Raw genomic sequence first — 19,628 nt, 5'->3', positions numbered from 1 at the left:
TTGAGCGTCGTGTTTGGGGGAGGGAGAGGGGAGAAGTCAGTAAATTAGTGCTTTTTTACGTTTTTCGTCAATATTTCTAAACGTAAGCGGTTTAGCGTGAACAATATTATATACATAAATGTTCTATATTAAATTTGAAACGAAAAATATCCTATGCATAATTTTTCGAAAATCAACGGTTCCGGAGTTATGGAGAATGTAAAGTGGAGGTTTCCATTTTTTTACATTTTTTGGGCAAATTATAATATTATCACTGAGGAAACTAATTTTTGGCACAGGATTGTTGCTATTTAAATAACCGGTGGTATGTTATTCATAAGCTCTTGAAGGAACGTCAACCTCACCACCTCCAAGAGGCTTCTACAAGCCTAGGCCATATAAATCTCTGGTACGAAGAAACCCACTCTGAACTTTCTATGGACAATGTCGCATGAATATCTTTCCAACAGTAAAATTTTCGTTTCAAATTTAATGTAGGTAGAACATTAAATTTTTGTATTGAATATTGTTTACGCTAAACCGCTTAGGTTTAGAAATATTTACCAAAATCGTAAAAAACTACTAATTTACCGACTTCTCCCATCCCCCTCCCCCAAACTCGACGCTCAAAATGGTGTAACTTTTTACAGAACAATATGTGGACCATATAGGACAATTTGGTGTTAAAGGAAAACTTTTATTTTGGATGACGGTTAGGCCTTTTTTTGGACCAATTATACTATACTACCTCCGTCACTTTGGAACCGTTAATTTTAGGTGGATTATGCATACAACCTTTTTGGTTCAAAATTTAATGTCGAACATTTTTGTATATAACATTCACGCTAAACCGCAGAGTTGTAGAAATATTGACGAAAACCTACTAATTTGCCGACTTTTTCCCCACCTGCTCCCCAAACCCGACGCTCAAAATGGTGTAACTTTTGACTGAACAATATGTGGACCAAATAGAACAATTTGGTGTTGAAGGATAACTTTCACTTTGGATGTCTGGGTTTGGGTCTAGTTATACCATACTATTAGTTTAGTGATCTTGACGTGTGCATCATCTTTTTTATAGTTTAGTAGGTTTTCTTGGTTTAGATTATCTTTGACACAAGAACTTTCCCGTCTTCTTCTGACTGCTTCTTCGCACTCTAAATCTCACCAGTATTTTCCGCTAGAAGATGATTCTTTTAGTTTTTAAATTTGGGGATGCAGTATGTAAAAGCAGATGGTTTAAGTCAGGAGTACAAATAGTCAGGTATATTGCCAATTTCGATAAGTTTTTAAAGAAAGTAGGAGAGCCATCATTTTTTAATATAAAATTAATATCATCTATGATAACATCGTAAGTCAACTGAGTCAGGAACTAAAATTCGAATTGTTATCCTCTGATCTGATGCCTTTTAAGATGTAAATATAAAGCAATACATAGAAAAGATTTGATTCCAATTCAGTGTCCCCACACAGGTACTCCGAAGAGGCTACGGTAACGCCGAAATACGTATAAGCACATAGTAGAGGCCCTGTCCTGTAATCAAATCTGCACCATCTGTACTTTCATTTTAACGTATGGTCCTAAAGTTTTGGGAAAAATTTCATCTTGTCTGATTGAGAGAAGCAAAATGCATTTAACAAAGAAGGCCATGGAATTGAAATGTCATCAGTTATTGACATTTAATAAACAAAGCAGAATATTTTGGTTTGTGCTCTGCAAAATGTCTTATAAAATTGATATTCGTCGAGGTGTTTATAATATGGTTGGGCGAATGTCGAAACGAGATCTTGTTATATTTATCGAGATCAAAACATAAGCAAATCGACAATTTATCGCACAATCAGAGAATGTGAAGAAGGGATACCATGTGTTAACTTGCGTAAAAGTGGCCGACCGCGGATTTTGAACCATATAAGAGAGGCAAGACTGATTGAAGCAGCTAAGAAAAAAAATGGGGTCTCACAGCGAAAACTGGCCAGAAGATTTCATGTTGGAAAGACTACAGTATACAGGACCCTATCGAGTAACAATATTATCTACCGGAAAAGAAGGAAAGCTCCAAAATACACAGAGGATCAATTAGAGAGAATTCCGAGATGTTGCCGCGCGTTAAGGCGAGTGCATTTCGTCAACAAGTTTATCGTGATGGACGATGAAAAATATTTTACTTTGTCCAACTCTGAGATGAAGGGTAACGATGGGTTTTACACGAACGATTACGAAAATGTACCTGATGAAATAAAATTCAAAAGTAAGAAAAAATTTGAGGACAAAATTTTGGTATGGTGTGAAATTTCTGAGGCTGGCTTTATCTCACAGCCCTACATTGGTGTTGTTCGAGGCGAAGCCTTAAACGCAAATATTTATATTCAAAAAATTTTTTTTAATTGCTTCAGTTTGTGAACACACATCATGCAAATGATCAAATAGTCTTTTGGCCAGATCTTGCTTCATGTCACTACGCGAGGATCACAAGGGACTGGTACGAAACTAACAACATTACCTTTGTACCGAAAGCAGACAATCCCCCCAACCTACCTCAGGCTCGTCCAATTGAAGAGTTCTGGGCAATATTAAGTCGGAAAGTCTATAATAACGGATGGGAAGCACAAAATCAGGAACAGTTAAGACGGCCCATATGTACAAAAATTAGAGAAATTGACGCCGAGGTCGTCCAAAGGATGATGCAACGTGTCAGGGGAATTATTAGGGAAATCGAAAATAATGGTCCCTTTTCTGTCATTTGAATTTTGATGTATAATAAGGATAGTTACGTTAAATTGTTGAATAATTTAATAAAAATATAAGATTATTGTGGTCAGAGTTATATGCTTTTGAAATTTTTCCCAAAACTTTAGGACCATACGTTATTTGTATTCATTTTGTGAGTATAAAAGGAACTACATAGTTCGCTAAACACTTTTATCACGGTGAACGACAGGTCGTGGATGCAATTATAGATCCCCTTGTCTAAAAGGCATCAGAGGATAACAATTCGAATTTTAGTTCCTGACTCAGTTGACTTACGATTCATAGATGATAATTATGTAATCTTTGGTAATTATTTTAATAATTACACCGAAGAGATGAAAAGATTTGATTCCAGTTCAATGCCTCTAAACAGGTGCTCCGAGGAGGCTACGGTAAAGCCGAAATAATAATAATAATAAATTTGAATCATCTTTACTTTCATCTATATAGCAATTTAAGACAGACGTGAATGTCTAATTGTTTCAATTTCACATTGAGTCGCACACTAAAACAATTATTACTATTATGATCTGACGATGTTTTTTCTTTCCAGGTTTCAAGTAATGGTATAGAAGTATTGACATATCTGATAGATCGTTTAGGAACAGATTTTAAGCCATATATACAAACGATATTACCGAACGTAATTGATAGATTAGGAGATGCCAAAGACACAGTCAGGGAAAAATCTCAACTTCTTATCCTGAAACTACTTGAACGAAATGTCCTAACTCCCCAGACGCTCATCGAAAAACTTCATCCAGGTTTTACACACAAAAATGCAAAAATCAGGGAAGAAGTCCTAAGATGTTTAGTTAATACATTAAATGAGTAAGTATTTTTTGTAAGTTTAATTTTTCAAGCAATCTTAATCCTTCTGTCGAAATCTCTTGGTAATAGGCTGTTCAATAGTGGTTCGTTAAGAGAGGGCGTCGCTATTAGCCTAGTTTTTTCGGTATATTGGTAAACTCTTCATATGGACGACCAGTAAGTTGTCGTTCTATCGTATTCGTGGTTTTCCCTCTCATCGTCTTCCTATTGGGGAACCATCTCAGTTATCTTTACTATTCTATTTGTTGTCATTCGGCTTATGAGAGTAAGATGTCAATTTTCTGGAATTTTTTTATTTACAACCATTTTTCCGACAAAAATAGGAGGTTATAAGTAGTTATATTCTAAATCAAACAATCTAAGTGTCCGACAAAAATATTGGGGCAAATCGACAGTCGGACAAAAAATTGAATTTTTATTAGTAAGATATACTTTTAAACTATGCTGGGTTCGTGCATCCTTTATCTTCACAACCATTTTTCCGACAAAAGTAGTAGGTTACAAGTAATTATATTCTTAAACAAAAAATGTAATTGTCTGTCAAAAATGTTGGGACAAACGAACAGAAAACTTAATTCTTTTAGGTTATCGACGCCCCCTTAAGAGGAGGCATTGTCAAAAAAAATTTTAAAACAGTTTTTCTCGGTTACTTTTGAATCAATTTAGCTGAAAATTGGTACACACACTAAGTACAACATTTAAAAGGGCGTGACGTAGAGTTGTACCCAAAATTTTCCAAAAAATTTTCCTACAAGAGGGAAAATTTTGGAAAAATTTTTATCTTAAAATTTGTGTACACACTCCTTGAACAATGACAAACATCGTTCTGTAGTTTCTTTTCTCGAATTTTCAAAAAAAGTTCCGACAAGAGGGAAAATTTCGGAACATTTTGGACCCATTATTTTTGTCCGACAAGTGATCTAATATGCATTACACATGTAAAAAAAACAGTACAAAATAAAAATGACAGATGTGGTACTAAATAAAAAAATTCCAGGAAATTGACATCTTCGGCGCATCCGACTACGCATATGCCCCGTGAAAAATGTCCGACAAGATTACCACATTATTGTAAAAATCTTTTATGATAGATTCTGTTAAAATTAGTAATAAATTTGGTAATAAATTTGTTATTTTCATAAATTTGACATATTTAGCGTGTCCCACGCGTCATATGGCCCAATATTTTTGTACGACAAAATTGTTTTCGCTGTTTAGGTATATGATAAAAACCATTGATTAGAATAAATTGACCAATGTGGATTTTTTTCTTGCATAAAATTGACAACTTCGTGACATCTTGACAGACAAACGCCCCACTACCATAATGCGCCAAGCTCCAAATTTGTCTGACTCCACCCAAATAACAAGTACAAATAGTTTCGGCCGTGTGGTCATAACTAATAATTTTATATGTGGGCCCAAGGACTAATAGTGTCTTACTGTCGATTTTTCTAAGGATTTTGACGACTGTTTTATAATAGACTACAGGCCCATGTCCAAAATGGATGGGTCATATGAACCACCAGGTGACGTATATAGGACGATATCAGAGCATAAAATAATAAGATTCAGCACTATGCCGTCACTTGTAAGCAGTCCAACTGAGTGCTGGTGAGAATTCAAAAGTGCAGGTAGAGTGGGTACATTTTGGTCATATATTTTTGTACGGCATTTTTACCATAGATAGATCCATGAAAAATAATAAGAAAGCGCGCAGCGCCGTACAAAAATGGCGAGCCACAAAGTTGGTAAATTTTTTTGATTTTCTGACAATTTCCAGGGTAAATTTGGTCATTTGATACTGTACGGCATCAGTTTCATACTGTTTTAATACAACTTCTAATCCATTATTCCGCAACGCCGTACAAAAGTCATGCGACAAGGGGAAAAAATCGAGGGTTGCAATCCCCTCTCTTTCCGTGGTCCGGGAGGTGATTTGAAACAACATAAAATTAATTTATTTTGAAAGTATTTTATGCATAGATAACATTATTTTACATGCCGTACATTTTCGTTGGTCCAAAGGTTTGTAGGAATTAAAATCCACAGGAAAAATCACACTCACTCAAGGAAAAATCCACAGAATGAAATGTACGAAAAATCCATATAACGAAATGTAAAGTGAAATTTATGACGATATTTTTTTATGCGGCATTTAGATCGTTCATTTGTACTTAACCCTTAAACGCCCAAGGGTGGGTAAAAAATATCCACCTAATGCGTATTCCCTTGTAACATATTTATAACGTGTTTAAAAAATTTTCAAAAATTATTTATTGTTAAAAAGACAGCCCTTTATGGAATGTTAATTTGGTTATACCGATATTTTTGAAAATAAAAGTAATATCTTGAGTTAAATATGGGTGGGAATAAAAAGTACACCCTTGGTAAAACTTGTTACTAAAGGTTTCTATATAATTTCTTGTTGGTAGGACCATAATCCAAATAATTATCGACGTATAATTAATTAATCGACATAAATTTCCGCCAATGAGGAGGCTGAAAAGAATAATGTGGAGAAAATCGACAAAACTGAATTATTGGTTTTTACTGGTATGTTAATTTTGATGTTCATTTGTTGTAAGGTTAGTAAATTGTTTATATTAATATTTTAGAAGAAGCTGTTTTATCAAGCAAGAAAATCTTAAGTTTAATCCATTTCCAACAACTCGCAGTAAATTTATTAGCTATTTTCGAGGTGGACATTTTTTACCCACCCTTGGGCGTACATGGAACCTAAAATAGGTTGGGCGTTTAAGGGTTAATGCAATAATTTATAAAAAGTTAACGCCGTACAAATCTGAAAGTTCATATTAATAAAAAAGTAATAAAAATATTAAATAAATATAATTTACATATATTTATATCGCTTAAGAGCAACGTTATGTTAAGACGTTTAGCATTTGTAGGCATATTATCTACACCTGCCTATAATACTGTACTGTGTGCTAAGTAGTCGTTTTCTAGTAGAAATTTTTCTAAAAAATAGTAGTTGTTTTATTTATTCACATCATTACAATGAAACAAATCAATTATATACATGTAACAATAATGCTTGAAGTATATATTAAACCAAAAAGTATACAAATCTGTCGATACTGGGATTTACAGTTTCAATTCTTGGATATTATATATACCTACACACCCTTTCACTTCAGTTAGACGTCATAATGATTTTATCATATATTATCAATAATAATTGTTCTCTTCAAAAATATGTTAATACCGTACAGTATCAAATGACCATAAAATACTATGTACCTTTAACATGGTAGCGTCATTATCATCAACCTAAAAGATATGGTATGCATTAAAATGTACGGCATCATTTTTTCCTAATTTATTTATCTTAAGACTATTTAAAACAAAGGATAAATGTATGAAATTGCTATATTTTATTAATCTATGAATATTTAAACTGTGGCAATATTTTTAAAAATTTCTGTTTTTGTATTTCTCTATAATTTTTTTTAGAACAGTTTCTTTTGAACGGCAATACTATATAATAATTATATTTTACAATATAATATTAAAGAAAAAATTGCCGTACAGAGTCAAATGATTTTTTAGCTTTATAAATCAAGTATACCATGAAATGAACATAAGTATTAATATACATTCAAATGAACAATAATTTTTTGACGGCATTATTTTTAATAGTACTTTTGAGTGCTAAATAATGTTTTGGAACCGAAGCCGTACTTTTTCAAATCACCCCCCGGACCACGGAAAAAGAGGGGATTGCAACCCTCGATTTTTCCCCCTTGTCGCATGATTTTTGTACGGTGTTGCGGAATAATGGATTAGAAGTTGTATTAAAACAGTATGAAACTGATGCCGTACAGTATCAAATGACCAAATTTACCCTGGAAATTGTCAGAAAATCAAAAAAAAATTTACCAACTTTGTGGCTCGCCATTTTTGTACGGCACTGCGCGCTTTCTTATTATTTTTCATGGATCTATCTATGGTAAAAATGCCGTACAAAAATATATGACCAAAATGTACCCACTCTACCTGCACTTTTGAATTCTCACCAGCACTCAGTTGGACTGCTTACAAGTGACGGCATAGTGCTGAATCTTATTATTTTATGCTCTGATCTCGTCCTATAAACGTCACCTGGTGGTTCATATGACCCATCCATTTTGGACATGGGCCTGTAGTCTATAAATTCTGTCCTTCATTTCTTTTCCGATATTTTTATTTCTCCATATTGTTTCAGTCAGGTACCCTGCATATCTGTTTGCTCTATTCACTTGACCTTCCACTTCTGTTTCGAGCTTTGCGTAGCTAGATAGTGTGATGCCTAGAGACATTTAAACTCCATGACTTGTTCTATTATTTAGTAGATTTACTGTTATAACCAAGCATGTTATCTTTTTTTGGGAAATTAACATGTTCAATTTTCTGCCGATTATATTAAATTGGTACAGCATACGTTGTAAATCATCCACTTTGAGAGATTAGTATTGCGTCGTCTGTATATTAGATTGTTTTTATCCCATTTGGTAAATTTTTTAATTGTTACTTTTTTATATCATTTATAGTCGAGGAAATGAAACTGAAAAAATGGCAAAACATCGCAATTTTTTCGTCCAGCATCGATTTGTACAAAAATTTGGGATTAGGCTCATTTCACCCTCTATTTCATTTTCTATATTGAGCCGTTGTACGCTTTTGGTTTTTTAAGGGTGAAAACTACCCCTAATTGTAAAAAATTATAAAATAACATTTTAAACTTTAATATTGTCAACATTTGGTTCTTATTAGTTACGTGATGATTGTTTTATGCTTTAAGATATCTATCTATCTATCAGCGAGGTTCCTACAGCCTCTGCCGCTTCTCGCCTTTCGACCGCCATCGTTTTCTGTCCATCCACTCGTCTTCTTTGATGGCTCTATCTTTCATGATGTGCCGTACATTTTCTTCCCAGGCAACTGAAGGTCTTCCCCTTCTTCTTCTTTGGTGTGGTATGTAATTTAAAGCTTTCTTTGGCCATCTATCTTCATTCATTCGTTTCACGTGACCATACCACACTAGTTGGCTAGTTTCAATTTTATCTACACTGGAATATACAGTATGTGTCCTCCTTCTAATATCTTCATTCCTGATGTGATCTTTTTTAGATATACCACACGCTCTCCTTAGATAATCCATTTCTACTACTTTTATTCTTTTCCTATCTTTTTTTGTCATCTGCCAAACTTCTGCCCCATAAGTCATAATAGGCTCTACCAAGGTACGATAGATTGTCAATTTCGTTTCTTGCCTTATATCTTTAGACCACAGTAGAGAGCTCAGAATGTTTACCGCTTTTTTGCCCTGCTGCGTTCTCTTTTCGATGTCTCTTTTGGTAGTGCCTTCTTTAGATATTATAGATCCGAGATATTTATATTCATTACATCTTTTCGTGGTTCTAATTTCTAACTCTGGATCTTCTTCATCATCCCCTATTTTAAGATACTCTGTCTTTGACATATTCATATTGAGGCCCCATTTTTCATATTCTTTCTTTAGTTTTCTAAACATGTAGTCCATGTCTTCCTCATCATTCGCTACGACTACCTGATCATCTGCAAAAAACAAAGTTGTTAGACATTTACCACTGCCTATGTCTATTCCCATTCCGGATACTTGTTTCCTCCACTGCTCTAGCGATGATTAAATATATCATTAATATATCTTTAAGATATAATATCATAATATTTCAACCCTTACAACCACCCTTGTTGGAGCTATATATAAAAAATTGACTTATCCTAAAAGAATAATTTCGGCTTGCATCTATTTACATAAAAATTTGAGATTAGGATCATCTCACCTTGTACTTTATATTCTATATCATACTCAAGGACGTTGATTATTTTTAGAGGTGTAAACTACCCCTTATTGTCAAAAATTATATACAAACTTTGTAAACTTTAATATGGGTAAAATTTAGTTTTGATTGGTTAAATAATGATTGTTTTATGCTAAAGGATCAAAGGTTATCATATTTCAACCCTTACAAACCACCCTTAATAACATTTCAATTTTTATAAGTAGATAATTTAATATATCTATACAGAAAAAAAAAATAGAATTAAAGAATTACAAAAATATTTATTTACACAAAACTACGAATTTACAAATATGTACAAATACAAGTACAAATGGTTTTTTAGTCATCTTCCAGTTTACGAACTAGTTCTGTGGTATTATATACATTGAAAATGCTCTGTAAGCGGACTATTCGAATTTTTCGAAAAAAAAATTCGTTTTATAAACAGCTCCTTTATTTTTGGCGATAAAAAGTTTTTTCAAAAATGATCTTGTAAGATTTTTGAAGAGCTATAGGACTATGTAAATTAAATTCCGTAAGATCCCTTAGTTTTTAATTGGGGTGGGTTTAAAGGGCTCGATAAGGGGGTGCTTGCTCGTAAATAGAGGTTTTAAACAGCTATATCTCGCTAACTATTCACTGTAATAAAAATCTATGAACAAGAAAATTTTAGTTATGAAAAAAGCTACAATTTAGTAGTCTATCATTTTTTTCGTATCTCTAGTATTTTCGGAGATATTTTGAAGAAAATGGTGAAAAATACGAAATTGCAAAAAATCTATTTTTCTTTAAACTCCAATTTTTTCTAAAATTAGGCCTTTTAAATGGGTCAAACTTGTTGGGTGTATTGATAATACAAATATAAAAGGAATTACAGAAAGGTGAAAACCAATTTTTAATTAGGAGGGTAGTTAGGTGGTTGTGTTCACTGATTTTTTCATAAAGAAAAGCAGGTACCGACCTTTTTTTGATCATAAGTCACTCAGTTTTTATGATAGAAACTTTTTGTTTTCTTCTTTCGAAAGGTCTAATTGTATCTTGAAAAAGATTATCTAAGTTTTCCTCGAAAAATGCAAAGTTTTCCCGTTATTTGGCTTTGAATATTTCAAATTATACATTTGACGAAAAAAGCTAACCTTTAGCATGCCGTATCTCCGTTTGTATTGGTCGTAAAAATATTATAGAAAAATAATTTGGTTTGTGTTACTAAAAGACACAATTTCAATGGCTACAGTTTTTTTGATTTAAATACATATTGTTCGAGTTATTCTAAAAAAATCTCTCTAATAAAGTGGATTTTTTCGTCGAAAAACTGTTACTTTCAACCGCGAATAACTCGAAAAATATTAGTTTTACGAAAAAAATGTAAAAAACATTTTTTTTTTCTAATTACGTTTTACGTCGATTTACATGGTTAAAATTTAATAAAAAAATTCCACCCCCAAGGTTTTAGCGTACAGCATGATATAGCGTAGCATGAAATAGAAAATGATCCTTGGACTTTTCCGTACCTTCTGTGAAAATTTCAAGTAAATCCATGCTGGACGAAAAAATTGCGATCCAAAATGCTTCATTTCCTCGACTATTAATCCTTCTCCCTCCCATTTCCAACTTCAATTCGCTCAGTTAATCCTTCTACTTTTACTTTTATTGTTGTTCTATGATTTTGTAACCTTTCTTGGATCTTGGCTAAACTGGCTTTTTGTAGAATTTTTTGTAACCTTCTGCTTAAATATACTGGGCGTAACTTCAAACCCTTTAATATTAATCTTCGTAAAAATTTAATTGAATTTTGACAATGTGTCAGTTTTCCGTATAGAACTTTCAATCTTCTAAAATTTTGAGTGACACTAGGCGCCATACCGGTTGCTTAATATTGTTAAGCTATTTTCTTGTGGCATCATATTGCAATTTACTATGTTTATTGGGAATAAGCCACAATTTTACTTTTAAATAGTTTTATTTTGACGTTTCAATTTTCACTTCGGAAGTCGTTCTCACAATTTCCCAAAAAAATAACTTAGTGTTTCTACTAGAAAACTTCGTACAGCAATCCGTACAAATCTACAGTGGAGTAGCAAAAGAAAACGGGATCAAAGAAAGTGTAGCTTTACTAATACACCAAAGATAGTAAAGATACCAAAATCAGATCAGAGTTTCAATACGTTTCAGAAAGAATTGTAACATTCATCTTTATTTTCATATAAAAAGGCGAAAAAACAGTGACAACGACAGTGAGTAAATAGGGCTTTTCATTCACAGTCATTTGTTTCGAGCTTCTGTCATTTGTCACGTAATATTAATATATCTACGTCATACGTTATTGGTATATAACAATGATACAAATCAAAGACGTATGGCGTAGATATATTAATATTATGTGACACATGACAGAAGCTCGAAACAAATGACAATCGATGAAAAGCCCTATAGGCTCGACTTTCTTACTGAGAAATAATGCTGTTCCGCTAGCTCCTCAGGATGTTTCTGTAAACTTTTAATGAATTATCTTGTAAGCTGCTGATGTTGTGTCTCATCTTGAAAAGCTTGGAGCATGTTTACATCCTTTTGAAGGTTTTTAATAAAATACATCGGACATCCTTCCTACATCCTTCCTAATGCAGTGAGCAAGACAAATGTCAATTTCCTCTGCTGCGATAGCCATATAATCATAGGATTGAGATGCAGCAAGCGCAGAACGGATGATCACGACTGTATCTGCATTTATTCCAAGAAATTAACATTGGGATAATGTTAGTAGATAATGTTAGTACGGTGCTCTTATGTCCACGACTTTGTTCCTGCAATATCAGAACTTTCGGAATAGCCATCAAATATTATACTTGCGGATAGTCCTTAGTGTTCTTGTACATACACACGTACTTCTCAAGAATGTTGCTCAAAGAATAAGTTGACGATGAAGGGGGTCAATCCCACAAACTGGAACCTAAGCTTATACTTACTACCCAATATATTTATCAAAAATATAAAATTGGGTCCTCTAAACAATGCAACCCTAAATTTAAGCTTTCAATGGACTACATGTATGTTTTATATTACGAATATTTTCTACAAATACTGCCGAGACTCATATCGCTGGTACCTACGATTAATGTGATTCCTAATACATTTCCAGTGAAAATAATAACTCTTTGATAAGTGTTGGCGATACAATTTTTTATATGCGTGTCCGCGAAGATTATAACTTCTAAAATATTTATAACGAAAAGATTTAGTTCATAATAGATGCCGACGAAAACAATTATTTCCCTTTCTGTTTCTGTTTCTGTTTCTGCCGACAAAAACAATTATTTCTGAGAACTTTTTAGTAATTATAATTTTCGTGGACCCACAAACAGAAATGATGTTTTTTGCTTATACTCCTCAAAAAATAAATTTTTTCGCTAACACTTCATCAGGGATTATAATTTTCACAATAATATAATCGAAAATAATATTTTTCGCGGCGTTCATTGAAAGTTCTACTCTTAACGGCATTTTTCTGAGTTATACTTTTCGTAGGCGGCGGCGATATCAGTTTGTTATGTCAACTCTCATTAGAAAATGTTCACATAAATAAACAATGTCCATTTCTAAACTGAGTTGTTGCCAACCCTTGTCCAATATTTATGATTTACCTTTTATATTGCAATCGATATTTTTAGGCATGGAGCACAATCGTTGACGCTGAACAAATTCATTCCCGAAATTGTTAATCTGTTATCCGATCCCACTGCGACAGTCAGAGATACAGCTTTAAACACCTTGGTGGACCTGTACAAACATGTCGGAGAGAAAATAAGGGTAGACTTACAGAGAAGGAATATCGTTCCCCAAACCAAGTGGCCGGTGCTCTCGGCGAAATTCGACGAGGCAAAAGCCAGAGGCGAACTCCTACCGTCGGCTTCCAAAGGAGTAGATTGTAAGTTTTGAATTATTTATCTTTTTTAGGATCATTAGAATTGTTTGTTCGTACTTTATAAGTTTAGGTATTAGTGATGGTTAATGTGGTGATTTTTAAATCACGCCGTGATCAGTGACAGTGATTTTTGAATAACGGTGATTTTAAACAGTGACCGTGATCACCGTTCTTTTATGTATAAAGCATATTTATTCACATCACCATCCTGCACAATTGCATTCAGTCATCAAAACCTTGATTACAAAATCCGAAAGACTGACAGACGAAGAACATCAAAATGAAGAAATGCGTACTTAATGTAAAAACAGCGTTAAAAAAACGGCTTATCAACATATCTATCGAAAAAGCTCAGAATGCTCGAAGAAGAATTACGGACCCAACAGAAGATGAAAAACCAGATTGGCAAAACCATTCTGCCATATGTGAAGGGTACAACAGAGAAAATAGGTAGAGTGCTGAGAAAACCAAAATAGAAACAATATTTAACACGGTCAGAAAATTCTTGACTATTTTACCAACAACAAAAACCAAAATATCGTTAGAAAATCAAGGGCTATAAGAGATTCCATGTGGGGATTTCAGGTTATTGTTCGTCCGCTATAACTTTTCTCCCATGCGTCACGATTCATTTTCAAACAAATTAAGTCAAAACATAAAGTGAAATGAACGTCGATGTGTATATACATTTTGTATACTGTATACTACACACACCGGCAAAATTAGCCGAACACCTTAAAAATGGGACATGTTTAATGTTTCGAATTTCCTAAACTAGTAGTCCGATTTGAGTGATTCTTTTAGTATGTTATAGCCGTATTATTTAAGAATATCATTGTAATAATATTGTTGCTAGACAGGTAAATATCATTTTATACCGGGTGTACCAATCATACTGTGTTTTTTTCTTAAAATTTGGAGCACCCTGTGGAATATTCTAGCATATGTAAAATATTAAAATTAAAACACGATTGTAGACTTAGGCGTTCTTAAGATTCTCCTTTTTGATTCATTTACTTATGTGGGATAATAAAAAAGTTATATGCGTTAACAACTATCCATGTTTTTCATCAATAAATCCTCATAGTAGTAGAGGAAAGTATGCTAAATTTGCAGTTACTCGAGCGTTATGGGGACCTATTGGATTATGAAGAGTATATGCTAAAACCAGAAAAAAGTTAAGTTAAGTTTTCCATAAAGTGGAGGACTTTTCATTTTTTAATTTAATTTTCCATTTGAAACAATCGTTTTTTTTCCGATTATAGCGCTATCTATCCATACTTGGAAAAAATGTTGCGAATAAAAGTTGCTTATATTTACGTCAAGAATCCAAATCTGCAATAAAAATTGGATGCTCCTATTTAAGATTTTAAAGTGACCCCCCCCCCCCACCCCACCTCCGTGGGGGATCGTGTTTGGTGCCATTCGATAGATTTTTGAAAAATATTGAATACGTGTATTTGCAGTTTTACGATCTGATGTTCATTTCGCGAAATATCGCAGGGATCTTATTTAAAATTTTTAATTTACCCCCCACCCCTCTCCGTGGGGTGTCGTGTTTAGTATTATTCGATAGTTTTTTGAAAATTGAACAAGTATTTTTAGTTTTTCGATCTGACGTTTATTTCGCGAAATATTCGCTTCTTTTTGTGAAACTTTGTGACTCGCCCATTTTCTTACGCCCCGCTGAAATCGTCAGATTTTTTAAATATACACTATTTTGCATGTACTTAACTTACCTTATCTTAATCTGAAGGTTTCGAGTTTTTCTAAGAATAGATTTTTTTTTCGGTCCCTCAATGAATTCCATCTGCAAAATACACGTATTCAATATTTTTCAAAAATCTATCGAATGGCACCAACACGACCCCCCACGGAGGTGGGGTGGGGGGTTACTTTAAAATCTTAAATAGGAGCCCCCAATTTTTATTGCAGATTTGGATTCTTGACGTAAAAATAAGCAACTTTTATTCGCAACATTTTTTCCAATTATGGATAGATGACGCTATAATCGGAAAAAACGATTGGTGAAAATGGAAAAATAAATTAAAAAATGGAGAGTCCCACACTTTATGGAAAACTTAACTTAACTTTTTTGGTTTTAGCACCCATTCTTCACAATCCAATAGGTCCCCATAACGCTCGAGTAACTGCAAATTTAGCATACTTTCCTCCCCTATTATGAGGATTTATTAATGAAAAACTAACTAGTTGTTAAAGCACATAACTTTTTTATTTTCCAACATAAGCAAATGAATCAAAAAAGAAAATGTTAAGAAAGCCTAAGGCTATTGAGTTTTAATTTCAATATTTTATATATGCTAGAATATTCTACAGGGTGTTCCGAACTTTAAGAAAAAAACACAATATGATTGTTACACCCGGTATAAAATGACATTTACCTGTCTAGCAACAATATTATTACACCGATGTTCTTAACTAATAAGGCTATAATATACTAAAGAATCACTCAAATCGGATAACAGGTTTAGGAAATTTGAGACATCAAACATGTCCCATTTTTAAGGTGTTCGGCTAATTTTACCGGTGTGTGTATATAAAGTCTATTCGGTAGACTTACACCGGTCATGGATTAAGAAAGAAATGAACGAATTTACTGGTCCGCTGTAGTTTAACTATTTACACATGGGCGCAGTAATTTTTTATTTGAGGAGGTTCTTATATAAATCAAATAATTTTAAATTTTAGGTGTTTGTATAGCCTCAGAAGCCTAAACGACATAATTTCGTGATTCTTTATAACAGTTCATTATCCGTAGCCAAAAATCAATATACCTAATATTAATTGTTTCATGAATATCAATATAATAAAAATAAAACAAATTATAACTTATAAAAGGTAGAAGGCTAAACGTTGCTGTATTGTTGATGTTTTAATTTAATCTCTAAAATGGTTTTCTATAAAGTCACAATCAATTTAAGTGATATATTGACGTTGGATGTTTTTAAATTAAAGTCAATTGACGCGTGTAAAAAGCGTTTATATGACATTGTAAACTAATTTGAGCTTGTTTTATTCTTTTATCAGATCGCATGTTTTCTATGTTAGTCATGTATATTTTATAGTTTATATGTATAATGGGGTATTTTTCCCGAAAATAAAAATTATTAAAAACAATATTATAATATTACGTATGTACCTACAATATCTACAAATAGTTTCGATTTCAAACAAATCACGCCTTGAAAAGGATCCGGAAATCCTACAGCAGGGCATTATGTAAACATCAAATATTTAAGTAAAATGCTAAATATTATTAAGTCAATATACGTACCAATTTTTTTACTAAAATGATTTAGTCGTTATTGTTCACACTATCATCGCCATCGCTGTCATCATCATCGCTGTCGTCACCGTTAATTGTTATTATGATTGGGCTTATTTCGTTAATTTTATTTTCACGAATCCACCAATCCTCAATTAATTTTTCGCACTTGTATATACAGTTCCGCCATACTTCTGGAGTTGCAATTGAAAGTGCTTCTCGCCAAGTTTCCCAAACCGCTTCGTCTGTATACCCATTAGGCCCAATATGGTTGTCGTAATATTATTTTGCTATTCCCCATATATATTCGATGGGATTAAACTGGCAGTGGTATGGTGGAAGACGTAAAACTTGATGCCCGTAACTTTCAGTAACCTGATCCACCACAAAGATTTTTGGTTTTGCATGTTCTTTTGCCAAACGTAACAACTCAGACTTTAATATATGCTGTGGAATAGATATGCGTTCATTTGTTAGCCATTCTTTAATCTTATCTACATTCCACGAATTTGTTGGACTTTTGTTTAGTATTTCTGAATGATAAGGCGCATTGTCTAAAATAATTACGCTGGGCTCACTTAATCCGGGAAGAAGTTTTTCACGCAACCATTTCACAAACATTTCCGTGTTCATATTGTCACGATAGTCACTGTTTTTTGATGTAGACGAAAATATTAAATCAGCACCTTCTATAAAGCCTGTCTTCCCTCCCGCGTGCAGAATTATATGTCGCTTCCCTTCTCCACTAGCATGCTTGATCGATTTTATGTTGTCATCTTGCCATATTCTCTTGGTAGCACCCTTAGAAAATATCCATGTTTCGTCTAAATATACAAAAGTTGACCCTTCTTCTTTAAATATGTTATATTTATTTTCTCAGAAACTCAGTTCTCTTGTGTACAACAGAACTTCTTTCACAAAGCGCTTTTCTGTTATCCTCTTTTTTAAATTTGAATCCTATGTTATGTAGGACTTGCCATAAACTTGTTCTGCCGATGTCACCAAATTTCCTCTCTTTTAACTTAAGTAAAATTGTACCTAAAGTCACATGTTCCTTATTTGCACGCATTTGATATATGATATTACGAATTTGAAATTTTCGTCCTTCTAACATATTGTTCGTTTTTAATAACAGGCGAGTATGGTGGTGATCGTTTTCCGGCACTTCACTATTCTCGTTTTTAATTGTAGATCTTAATTTTGATTCGCTAATTTCTAAAGCATCGCACACGCGTTGTTGTACAGACGTTACCGATTTTTAAGGACCACCATTGTTTTTTTCCGCAATAAAGTACTTATGTAGGTTACAAATTAGAGTATCTACATCTAAAACACGTCTTGGCATTTTCGGTTAAACAGCACGAACAGATTCTCACAAAATTAACAATATAAGGCGTTACCAATTCGACAGAATAAATTCAACTGGAAGATAACAAATGTCCTTATAGTTTCCTATAGCATTCCTGATTTGTTTGTCGACTCATTTAGTTAAATTACCTATTAAAATTGCATTAGTTTGTCATACTTTCTCTAATTTGGTTTTGCACCTATTTGGGTAATTAAGTACTTTCACTTGAATAATTAAAATGCCAAGACAGTACCGTAATTAAAATACCTAGGTCAAAAAATGAGCTTTATTTTGATACTATACAGTATGGTGCAAATGAAAGGAATAAATTCGTTATTTCGTAAACCGGCGACTTTAAGGAAAAATCCTGAAACAGGTCGATTTTTATTTTTAAATTATGATATTTTGCCATAAATGTCATACTAGTAACGTCATCCATATGGGCGTGATGAAGTAATCGATGATTTTTTTAAATGAGAATAGGGGTCGTGTGCTAGCTCATTTGGAAGATCATTCAATTCTCTATTTATTAATATAAACATTTACATAATTGTTTATACAGGGCGCCCAAAAAATTTTTTTAATTTAAATTATTTGACAAAAAAAGAAGAATCTATATAATTTATTTAATTTAAAATACATTTTATTGCTGTTAGAAATCAGTAAAAAAATGTTTATATCACAAATAAACATTGTTTTTCGCTTAAATTAAATGTTCAAACTTCCTAAGAAAGAGGTGGCTGGCGGGAGCTGGCTTGAACATTGAATTTAATCGAAAAGCAATGTTTATTTTTGAAATAAACATTTTTTCTGTTTCTGGGCAACAGTAAAATGTATTTTGAATTAAATAAACTACATACATTCTTCTTTTTTGTCAAATAATTTCATTAAAAATTTTTTTGCACGCCCTGTACAAATAATTGTGTAAATGTTTATATGCCTAAATAGTGAATTTAATGACCTTTCAAATGAGCTAGCACTCGACCCCTATTCTCATTTAAAAAAATCATCGATTACGTCATCACCCCCAGATGGATGACGACACTAGTATGATATATATGCCAAAATATCATATGTTGAATGGGTTTATTGACAGATTTTAAAACACAATGTAGGTATACCCCCAAAATATATTTTATTACTATTCCTTTCTTTTATCTGTTTCAATAGTTTATTAATGTTTCTTCACTGCTTATATCAATAATACATAGTCTCAATTTACAATCAATTACTTTCAACTGAATTTTAATCCCTTCCTTTCTTTTCTTTTCTACTCTAATTCTCACCCTTTAATTTATATCTCAATTTCATGTACCTACATTGTTGTCTATCAATTCACATTTATTACTGTTATTACTATATGACTGCTAATATACCCTTTTAGCTACAATTTTTAAGCTTTCCGATTTTTCATTCTTTTTACGACCACTACTCCTCTCATTAAAACATCAAGGAGTATTGACTTTAACAATTTAGGTTACAGCTGCACGTCCACATCTAACATACATATTAGATATCGACCCGTTTTGATCCAAACGTTGTTAGTCTTACACTAACACATACACTAATAAATAGAAGTCTTTAATAAATATAAATAAAAACAAAAATCTTTTAATAAATAGAAATAAAAATCTTTAAAACCGGTACAGATTTGTTGGTTGTCTTTCACCAACTATCTCTTCACC

The 19,628-nt window shown here is 32.9% G+C and overlaps 1 protein-coding gene across 4 annotated transcripts in view; it reads left to right on the top strand.

Annotated features, from left to right (window-relative positions):
- LOC114333789 (CLIP-associating protein) overlaps positions 1 to 19,628 on the top strand; it is a 271,149-nt gene that overhangs the window by 85,619 nt on the left and 165,902 nt on the right. For all 4 annotated transcript variants that reach the window (XM_050653967.1, XM_050653966.1, XM_050653965.1 and 1 more), the window contains exons 3-4: positions 3,285 to 3,562; positions 13,056 to 13,312. In XM_050653967.1, coding sequence (XP_050509924.1) covers positions 3,285 to 3,562; positions 13,056 to 13,312 — 535 coding nt within the window. The remainder of the gene's footprint in view (positions 1 to 3,284; positions 3,563 to 13,055; positions 13,313 to 19,628) is intronic.

This window comes from Diabrotica virgifera, chromosome 6 (genome assembly GCF_917563875.1).
Source record: "Diabrotica virgifera virgifera chromosome 6, PGI_DIABVI_V3a".
Lineage (NCBI taxonomy): Eukaryota > Metazoa > Arthropoda > Insecta > Coleoptera > Chrysomelidae > Diabrotica > Diabrotica virgifera.
The sequence above is the reverse complement of the archived record's forward strand: the minus strand, read 5'-3'. Positions and strand labels throughout refer to the sequence as shown.